Here is an 11,442-nt window from a genome sequence, read left to right on the forward strand (position 1 = left end):
CATTTGAAAATCATCGACAAACACTAATGACAAACTATTAAAGCCGAGATGACCTTGGGTCCGTCCGTGCGGTCTCCCGTGTCGCCACCGCTGTTGTCGTCATCATCGTCTTATAGACATCTCCTGCAATTAAATATATTATATATACATGCCTACTATTACAACAGTTAACGTTCCGGCCTTTAACAGCAACGCGCCGCTCTAAAACTCACGAATCCACGAGGACGTCATTTCGATTGGGGTTGCAAACGAGTCATTTTGTAAGTGGAGGGGGGGGAAATTCGACTCGTTATTTAAAAATTTAACAAATGAGGATTTGTACAAGTTTATCATTAAAAGAAAAATGGGGGTGAGCATGCTCGGTAGTAAATTCTATACAACATAACGCTGTGATTTCATTTTTCATAACAATTTATTTTTCGTTCTATTTTCTATAGAACTGTTCGATCCTGTTTTAGTTTTACATTTTCAGTCGAATATTATCATATACTATTATTTAGAAAAACATGATAGATATGCGACACAGAGTGTTAATATATTTTAGCGAGTTATGTACAGGGAAAACGGGACCTCTAACCATTTGCGACCTTCACATACCAAAAAAACGGATGTCGCAGCTCATCTAAATAAATACATAATACATCTACGACTCGAGCCCTTCATCGTGTATTATTATCTTCACTAGTATATATTTTATTATTGCTGTCTTCGTATTACGTTGTATTCTCGTACTGCGCGGGTATACACTTATACGTATTTGGACGGTCGTGTGTGACGTAACTCTGTAGGTACTCATTCCCTAGGCATGTATTTAGTCGGCCGGATGATGGATGGACGGAGCAGAGTGCCGCGGCCGACCGGTAAAAGTGACATAATAATGGCCGCGCATTCGGTTTGCCGCCCAACGAGTTATTTATCATTATATTTTTTGAACGCGTACACGACGTATTACGCGGCGGCGGAAGAACATCACGCCACGGAACTCCCCAGATATACACACGGATATAATACACACGAGCTTTGCACGCATAACATATATATATACATGTATATTGTATAGGTATCGTTATAGTATTACGCAACGGTCTATAAAAACGCACACGGCAACCGACGCGACTCCATAAAGTCGTATAATATATTATTTTTGTGGCGGTGGCTGCGATGGGCATGGGTATGGTACGTATACATAATAATCGTATGATTTGTTTGGTAAAGACAGTCTACACGAAGGGAGGTAGAAATGGAGAAATAGCCGTGCGACAGACGGAGAGGCGTCAGCGCGCGAGAGTGACGGAATGCATGTGAGTGTGTGAGAGTGAGAGAGAAAGAGAGTTTGAGAGAGAGAGAGAGTGAGACAGCGGACGTACACACTACCGTACCGACAAGACGACGACAGTCTCGACGTACGAGCCCCCGCGATATACTTTCACTATCGTCGACGAACCGATCGCACTCGTCGGCCATAACGTCGCACCGTAACACGTCGCCGTCTTCCGTTCTTATAATAATATCACACAGTTAATATTCGTCATCATATCGCCCGCCCGTGGAGGTACACAGTACTGCCGCTTACGCGCAAAGGAGAATCAGAAAAAATAAAAGCTAAAAGGAGATCGTAAACAAATTTTACGCGCCGTTTCGCGGTCTATTTCTGAAAAACGCCGTACCCGTATAATATACACATTACTTATTAGTTATTATAATATCATTATATACGTCCAGCGCGCATAATATCGCGTCCTTTTAGTGTTTTTTGTTTTGTCAATCGATTCGCTTTTGTTTCTGTTCATCTGTTCGCGATGAATCGGCCAGCACATCCATCCGTGTGTGTGGGGCGATTGGCTTAGGAATAGTCGATTTAGGTATACCAAAATCGAATTGCACTACGCACGGCAGCGTCACAGTTGGCCGGACACTGCGGAACACAACACGATCAATTGTACTGTAAAAAAAACAAAAACACGCAAATTCATTAACAAGCCCTAGCGCGCGTACAATTAGGAGGATGGTGATACCGTCGTACACAGCCGCCGCCGATCGTCCGGTGTCGCTGACACTCATCGTCCGGGCGTCTCTGTTGATAACCGCAATCGCCACCTTCTTCCAGCCCGCCGAAGCCGTTCTTTCTGTGAACGCCACACGTGAGTACCTATACCTACTTGCAATATTGCAACAGCTATTAATAAAATATTTGTTTAATTGTAGCCGCCTGGGCGTGCTATCGTTATTACTATTACCCGTTCATACTATTTGCGTCCGATTGGACTTTTTTATATATCATATTTTATTATATTATTATTATACCTTCTTGGTAATCAATTACGTCTACTCGGGCGGGTTTAAGTCTGTAATCTGTGTACATCATAATGATACACGTAAGTACGTACACTGTACAGTTAAGTCGTACGCCGAAAAATGCATACGCGCCTGCTGTACCCCGGTGGTCCGCGGAAATCTGTCGTAGAAAGTACTTTATTATACTTAAACCTTTCTTACCTAACCTATTGTCGGGTTTGAACGGGTTTTCTCATTTTATATTATGTATCTCGTTACGTCGTCGTTTGTGCTTTGACATAACATTATTAAATAATATATCGACAAGTACTACACTATGTTTACAATGGGTGTCATAAGTCATTATGTCTAAGTACGTTTATTTGATCAGATTTAGATTTTATTCTAGCCCACATATGGTGAATAGGTTGTATGTATATACTATATATACATAATATATATGTATAAGTAGGTACTGCATACTTATTACATAAATCGAGACTGTTCCGTGAAATGATTTGTTTGTTTAATGACGAACAGTAACAATAATTACGTGTTTTTACTTTTATGATTTAACATAATATATAATATAATAACCGTTGTGCAGTGCACCAGCCATCAGATAAGTTATTTTTTACGAGTTTTATTGACGATAGCTTTGATATCACACGCACCTATAATTATAGGCTGCGTTATATTTTGTATTCACTTCCTTTTATTCGACAAACCGGTATCATTTTACGACTCGTAGTAGGGTTTAATTCGGTATGTTGACAAAATAAATTCAACATTATAAACTAAGCTACTAGTAGTCGATCGTCGAGGTAGCTATCTCCCCATAGAGTTCACTAGTTCAGTGAAATCGGTGCGCTTAATTATTTTAATAATATCAAGGGAATGGAATTTCAATAATAATATATGCACTATATGTATCTGCCGGGTTTCATTAGAAATTGATTAATTTAATGGACTACTAAAATCTAATCATGGACCACTAAATCGTGTTTGAGAACTATTAGTTTGCTATAGTGACTATTGCATTCATTCATTTATTCATTAAAAGTTTAGTGATTGTTTATGCAACCCACGGGCAATAGTATTCGATTTTAAAGAACCGATCGATTAGTCTACACATTAATTTTATTTTACATTTTGAGATTTTTCTTTCAGTCCTGCGATGAATCAATATGGAAATTATTATAGTCGATAGGCTCCTCTGGTAATATATTGCTGAGGTTTTGTAGCGACCGTGTCATCATCAGTCATCACTATATAACACCAGCGAGTCGTAATGTCACATACTACTCCTATATATTATATTGTACAATTGTTGTGCCTACACCTGTTTTATAGGTATCTACTATCTATCTACTGTTTGACGGACTTGTTCGAAAAGTTGTGTAAAATACAAACCGTATATGTCAATGATAATGAAATTATTGCGGTGTCGGTATTATTATTATACGCGTGACACACCAGAAATCGAATATACTTGCCCATATCATGTATTATCATTGTTAATGCTGCAGAGACGAGTGATTATCCAACAGCGGGTGACAATAATGCACGCGCATTGCTTAATTTTTATTTTTCGCGCGTGTACCACAACGATGACGTAACATACATAATATAAAATACGATAACGGTTGGCTTTCGGTCTCGCGGTCTCCTCAGCCGGTTCTCCGGCGCTGATCCGGCCGTTGCCATCTTCCCCCGGATACAGAGATAATTTAATGCAATAATTGTCATAATCAGGGTTTGAAATCGAAATAAAAATTTTCAAAATTTGATTTAAATTAGTTTTTTCTGATTTCAATTTAAAAGTAATGTATTGAATATTTATGTTATGATTTTATGATTTATAAACTGTGGCACAATGTCAAATTGTGTTCTGCTATTCTTTCTTTTGTTTTGATTTTAGTTTCAATTTTGATTAGCTAGATTTGATTCACCATTCTATATTGTTTACATCTTAACAAATATCTTTACCTAGTGATGAAGCACATTACGTTCAATGTTGTTGAATAGATTTGTATATTATAATAAAAAATATAACATTTATTATTTTTATATAAATTATCTATTTTAATTTTATTTTAATTTCACTATACATTTTGAATATCGTTAACAAATATTTTAAATTTGAATATTAATTTTGATTTTTTAAAAGATTTTTAACGACTTATCGATATTTAAAATCGATTTCCAATCTCGATCATAATTCATAGTAACACTAACATTATATAGTATGATCGTCAACGCAACACCGATGACATCAGACGACAGCAGAGCTTGTATAAATCCATATAAATTACACGGCGTATGTGTGTGCGTTATGTGTACGAGTTTTTCTCTCTCTACCCGTCCAAATATCTTCACTGCCGTAACATTTAAAATATTTAAATAATATTATTACATTTATGTACACACAAATACTTGATGTACAGATATATTATATATAGGTATGTAATAATAACGGCCACGACGTAATTGGCACACACATATCATATATAATACTCGGTGGTATATTATATGTACATTTATAGTGTACATTTTTTTTATAATTTATACTTGACCGAACGGGGTCAAGGGCTCAGCGAATGGAGTATAAAACCGTTTTTAACCGATCGTATTAAAATATGTCCACTGCGTATTAAACATATCAACGCCTATTATAATATTGCATAGTTCTACTTATATAGTTACTCGAAGCTAGAACGAGCCAAAAAAGTTCACATTATTATTATTATTTTGACAGCAGAGGTTATTTCTTTGGCCGAAAATCTGCCGCTGACCGGAAACACACCGGAAATACGGTCACAGGCCGGACATTCGGAAAGTGAAAGCGCGCGCGATTACGATACTGCGCGGTTATTACTTAATACCCGGTGCTGCAGCAATCCGTGGTAAAATAAACCAACGATCGTATAGAACTGTTGTAGATATACGGCAGCGACAGCGGTCGGATTGGAGATGTGTGTGACTAACTTATGTAGTTACGTATGGTATCTTTATACATAATACATACATTGAATACGTATATGTATATACATGTACGTGCTGAAAAATACGAATTTTAATAATTATTATTACAAACACTGCTACCTATTACCTATAGGTGGTATATGTACATACTTATACTTACGCGTGTCACTTAATTGATTGATGTTAAATAATCGACTGGATATTTATTATTATAGGCGCTGTGTTAAAAAAGCCTCAACCTTCTCCTCCACTATTGAGCACTTTACGAGTGTTCATATAAGAAGTGTTTTTGCATGGTTTATCATTTCACATATTATATATGTATTTTTATGTATATGTCGCTGCAAAACCAAATGCAGTAACGATTGCACTAAAAAAATTATTTTAAAATTACTACTGTTAGGTAATTTAAATGAAAACAATACGCCATGTCCTGATCTAGTTTTTATAATATACTTTCGATATATCTATTATCTAATGTAGACGTCATACATTTTTCATATTGGATGGTTACAGGTTACCAATTTACCAACTGCTTTACCGAATGTCTATTAAGAATTTTTTTACTGGTAGTCATTAACTTCAGGTAAACTGATCTTATAGAGGTGTAAACGTTTTAGGCTCTTGCGAAATCAAGTTATATTTATTATAATATATCTCTATAGGATTATAGAACACACTACAATCATTTTCCGAATAATTATAATAATTGGTTGGTTGTATAATTTAACGTTAATTTGTCCTGTCTCGTTTATCAATAATGGAATGTCAAGCACCCGCATAGTCATAACTTCATAAGTATATGTATATCTAGCTATCTAAGTATATATCTATATTTGCATCATAGTTGATGGATACATGGTAATTCAGAATTCAAATTACCCATGGCAATGAAAGTTGTTTTACTGTAGTTTCGACTTTGACTTTTAGAACTTAATGATTTGCGTTATTTTTGGATCTTATGATTATCTGCATTGATGTCATAATTATTATTCGATGTGATAATCTAACTTAACCAATTAAAATAAGAATAAGATCAAGGTTGTAGGTGGGTACACTTGTACCTTAATAATATGATTTACCTTCGGTTACTGAATTCGTCAAAAACTGTCTACAAATTCTACAATCAATCCTATATAAATATTTGAAAGGACAATAAATTTGTGCTGTACAGAATTATAATAATTTACACTTAAACCAACTACTATATGATAATGTCTAATAAGTAATAAGTGTACATATATTATAATTTAATTTAAAGTTTGATTAATAGTAAGATTAAAATAACAAGTAATACGCACAATTAATGGGCTATAGCTGTATTTATAAATAATTGTATAAATTAAAATTAAAAAGATTTATTATTATGCATAATATGTTTATTTCTAATATTTCGTTTAATAAGTAGTTTATATGTTGATGCATTTTTTAATATTATATTTTCTGTTATTGACGTAACTGTGAAGAGATTATATGGGCTCAAATAGAGTTGTGAAAACAGTTGTAAATCACAAAGACGTTTGGTAATTATTATAGTATTAATGTATAGATAAAAAAAACATTATCATATATTTTAGGTCTTAGTCGTATTTTGTAAAATGATTATTTATAATAATTATAGATCCCATAAGAAATAAAGCATTTATAAATAGTAGTTTTCAAAATGTTTAGAGCTACTTCAATGTTTGCAATTAACATGTTTACAATAACAATACAAATTATTTCAATACATTTTAAATTTATATTTAATTTATATTTCCCAAATTAACTTTCAATTTTTAAATTTAAATTTAATATTTAAATTGTCTGTATACTAATTGTAAAAAAAAAATATATAAAAATTTTATTATACGAGTATAATATACTACCAAAGTTTTTATTTCAAATGTTATGTTTCACAATGTGTTTTCGATATCTATTTTTAGTTAAAGGGAAAATGTGGTAAAAATGGTAGGATTATTGTTTTTATAGGATACTTTACATTTTGATTCTAAAATAATGTAACGCATCTAATGTGTTATTTAATTGTTTTATAAATGTGTACATAATATTATTTTTAGTTACATTACGGTATTTGATGTAATAGTATTGTTAACGAGCAACGTGCATCACGTTACTATTGATAAGAACATGAAATAAAGATATTAATTAGTTTAACTAAACTTTACTACTATGGTTACCATCTTTTATTTTATCATTATTATTTATTAGAGAATAACGTGAAGTATCAATTAAATTACATTCGCACTAATCTAACGAGAACGAAATGATTAAGACACAATTGATTTCTAATATTGTAGATAAGCTGAAATCTATAAGTAAAAATATTTCACTCTCAGTCCATCTATAGATATATAATTATAATTGGTTACGAGTGATTACAATCTTTAGTATTCTAAATAGATAAAACAAAAAAATACCATAGTAAATTATTATATTAAATACTCAAATTAAATTTCAAGTTCATATTAAATGTATACCTACTAATCAATAGGTTTATTATATACCCAACTATATTTATATAAAGTCAGTACATATTTGATTATTCTTTGAACACGTAAAAATATTTTTAGAGAAAAGTTGGTTAACTAATACACAGTGGCAGATCAAGGATTTAATTTTTTTTTGGGGGGGGAGGGGCATAGTCCAAAACGCAAATCTTAAATTTTTTCAGCAATTAACAAATACATACAACTAGACAATAATTTTAAATATCTATTTAACTTATGCCAATAGGCGGGGTGAGGCCCTTCAGGCCCCCGCTTAAATCCGCCATTGTTTATACCTACATGTACGCGAGTATAACATATATGATTTTATTATATAGTATTATTTTCTTTTTAAATATAACTACAAAAATTAATGGTTAATATTAAAAACGCACTGATAATATATATATATAAATATTATTTGTATTGTTTCAGCTGAATACATTCATTCATGTCGTAAGGCGGACGTTCAATTCAATAGTTGCATAAAAGAAACGTTCAACCATCTTCGTCCTTACCTCATTAATGGTATACTATAATATCTTTTATTTAAATAACAATAATGCATCTTTTTCATCTGTTAATATAATAGTTAAATGCACTCAGTGGCGCATACTCAAATAGAGTTGAACGTTCAATGGAAAATATATAACCCTCTCACCAAATCGCTTTCAAAAACTAAAAATAAATATTAATTAGTACAATAATGCTTTTTCTAATATGCTGCTATTATTGGAAAATGTATTAATAACAGTGTCTATATCAATTTAAGTATCATTTTTACACGAAAATGCCATTAAACTTTCAAGCCAAAAAATTCAGGAGTAGCAGCTGCTACCCTAGAACCCTCTAGTGTGCACCACTGAATGCACTTAGTTGTCGCTCATACGTACATTATAGTATTAAAATAATATAATATATTCCTTTACCCGAGAGACATCTAACGCAATCATCCCGTAAATAACAGGACTTTCTCAAAAACAGACATTTATTTCTGTTCGATCGATGTTCATGTTATTTAGAGGTTTCACTTGCCACTGTAGGGCTTAAATATTATACTTAAGAATTTTTTTTCTTAGGAATCGAAGAGCTTACCGTGCCTCCGATTGAACCATTGGTTATACCAAAAATGCAAATGGAAAACGGTCATGGTGCGGTCAGAGTGAGGGCGATACTCAGTAACATGACTATACACGGAGCGAGCAACTATACAGTTTTAAATGTCAGGTTAGATTTAAAGCTATGTAATTGTCATGCTATACTCTTATAATAATTTTCAATATAGTTCAACACAAATCGACGTAACAAGTGTTTTGTAAATCTTTAGTTAATGTTATCTTTTTAAAATGTAATTATAATATATTGAGTTCAATTTAAATTTAAAATATGACTTTTTAATATCGATTTATTATACTAATCTATTTAGTCACGTACATATAGTTCATTTTCGAACAATTGAACTTGTATTATAAATATTAATTTTAGATAATTATTTATGAAATATTATTTCTTTTTCATTATTTAGTATTTACCAAAGATGATCAAACATTTATTTGATGATACGATGTCTATTGTCCATGGCAAACAATTGGTTGCGGATCAGTTGTATAATATTAGTCTACACTAATTTTTCAATTTATGTAACGACCAACAAAACTTATTTAAAAAAACTATATTATTATTGACAATAAAGTTGGTAATATGATAATATACATTTTTTCAAATGTAGTATATTATATACTATGAGTATATGTAATCAGTCCAACCGTTAAATAAAATGAACCACATGCCTAAACCTCCAATTTAATAATTTAGTTTATATTATGAGTATATATCGTTTTCTTAAATTAACTGTATAATTATAATCTTTTTAAATATTAATCTTAAATAGATATTTTTGCATAACTGATAATAGATTAAACATCATCTTATACAAAAAAAAAAAAATATATGAATAAGGTCATTAACATTTATTATCTATATTGGTTTTATTATTTATGTATGATTTATTAAGCAATTTGTTATAATAAGCATATAAATATTAATATATTTAATGGCAAATTATTTTCAGGAGTGATATGAACAAGTACCGCATAGACTTAGGACTTTTCATACCGCACATCGAAGCCACTGGAAACTATGATGTCAATGGAAACGTATTACTGTTACCGGTTAGAAGTAGAGGAGAATTTTGGGCGTCCTTTGGTCAGATAACATTTTAATAAATATTTTACAGCTGGTGAATTAATTTGATGCTTATGTAAATAATTTTTGAATTTAGAAAACGTAACGGCCTTAGCAAAATTATACGGAGTTGAGGTGAATAAAGAAGGAGTGAAATTTATGAAAACAGAAAGATTGGGAATTGGTTTCAAACTGGAGAAATCTGATTTTAAAATCAAAGATGCCATCAATATGCAAAACGTCATCGGTTAGATTACAGAAATCCATGCTTTTAAAATTATTTATAACACAAAAAAATATATTAAAACTATTAATTAGTTAAATTTATTAATTAAATGCTATTATTCAGGTGAAGCAATGAACGTATTTTTGAATGAAAATTCAGCAGAGATTATTGAAGAAATGAAACCTGCCGCTTCGCAAGCCATCGGCAAACATTTCAAAAATTTCTTGAACAACGCGTTTTTACAAATCCCACTTAAAGTGTGGTTGAAAGACTCTGAATAATTTTCTATAAATTTTCATGTTTATCATTTGTTTTGTAATTTCCTTTACATTTCCATTACTATAGTGATAATTTTATTTTTAAGCATTATATTACGCATAATTTTATTCTCATAATATTATATGTACCTTTAAATTAGTTTATTTATTTAAGTTACCACACTTTAAACAAAATATTAACATAGAATTTTTATTATGTAGACTATTTACCATTTTGTATATATAGGTACTTATACATAATAATATTATGATGTATTATGTCGTCGTATTTTTCGTACGGGTTATTTTTTTTTTTAAATTGTAACACTTTAGAAGTAGTGTTATCGACAATGTTATATTAATTATATATTTATAATTTCCTTTTGAGTATTATTTTAGTTTTGAATTAGTTGTATCTATATTGTAAGTAAAAATGTTTGAAAATTATAACGCGCTGCCGGGTGACAGTGCAATATTGAAATGGTATGTTTAACATTGCATATAAACAATTTTAATGTGCCAAAAGAAAATATAGCTCGTTAAATTTTAAGGACAAAACTTTTCTTTAAAATTATTGTTAACGACTCATTATATAAATGTAATGTTTTTTTTTTAGTAATGCAAGTTTGTTAAACAAAATGCAGTTAAAATGCTGAAAGAGAAACGTTATAAATTAAAACTATTAACATATATTACTGTATAGTTTTTAGTTATATTTAGCGTGTAGATTCTAATAGAATGAATGAAAATAATTTTTTTTATTTTATTTTATATTTATATATTTAATCAAATTATCAATATTAAATATTAATACTGTTATAAAAAACAAGAATGACCTACTTAAACAGTTTAATTTCAAAATCTCTATTATATTAAAATACTATAATATAGATTATTTATGAATGTACTTGTTTCAATTTAAAGAAATTTAATATTTTTTTTAAAAGTATTGTAACATGATGTTTTTACATGATTAAAATACATTTTTTTTTAAATAATGGGGTGGTTTTGTTAAATAATTGAGAAT

At 30.8% G+C, this 11,442-nt stretch overlaps 1 protein-coding gene across 1 annotated transcript; it reads left to right on the forward strand.

The window, feature by feature from the left end:
* Positions 1 to 1,386: 1,386 nt before the first annotated feature.
* LOC132921707 (circadian clock-controlled protein daywake-like) lies at positions 1,387 to 11,167 on the forward strand. Its single transcript, XM_060984875.1, has 6 exons — positions 1,387 to 2,141; positions 8,184 to 8,276; positions 8,828 to 8,975; positions 9,820 to 9,953; positions 10,030 to 10,179; positions 10,282 to 11,167. Exons 1-6 carry the CDS (start codon positions 2,006 to 2,008, stop codon positions 10,437 to 10,439), a joined length of 819 nt encoding a protein of 272 aa, XP_060840858.1. The 5' UTR covers positions 1,387 to 2,005; the 3' UTR covers positions 10,440 to 11,167.
* Positions 11,168 to 11,442: the final 275 nt, after the last annotated feature.

This window comes from Rhopalosiphum padi, chromosome 2 (assembly GCF_020882245.1).
Source record: "Rhopalosiphum padi isolate XX-2018 chromosome 2, ASM2088224v1, whole genome shotgun sequence".
NCBI lineage: Eukaryota > Metazoa > Arthropoda > Insecta > Hemiptera > Aphididae > Rhopalosiphum > Rhopalosiphum padi.

Coding starts and splice junctions, on each gene's coding strand:
- LOC132921707 (XM_060984875.1), top strand. CDS start 2,006: ATGGTGATACCGTCGTACACAGCCGCCGCCGATCGTCCGGTGTCGCTG. Junction 8,277..8,827: donor TCGTCCTTACCTCATTAATG/GTATACTATAAT, acceptor TTTTTTTCTTAG/GAATCGAAGAGCTTACCGTG. Junction 8,976..9,819: donor TATACAGTTTTAAATGTCAG/GTTAGATTTAAA, acceptor AATTATTTTCAG/GAGTGATATGAACAAGTACC.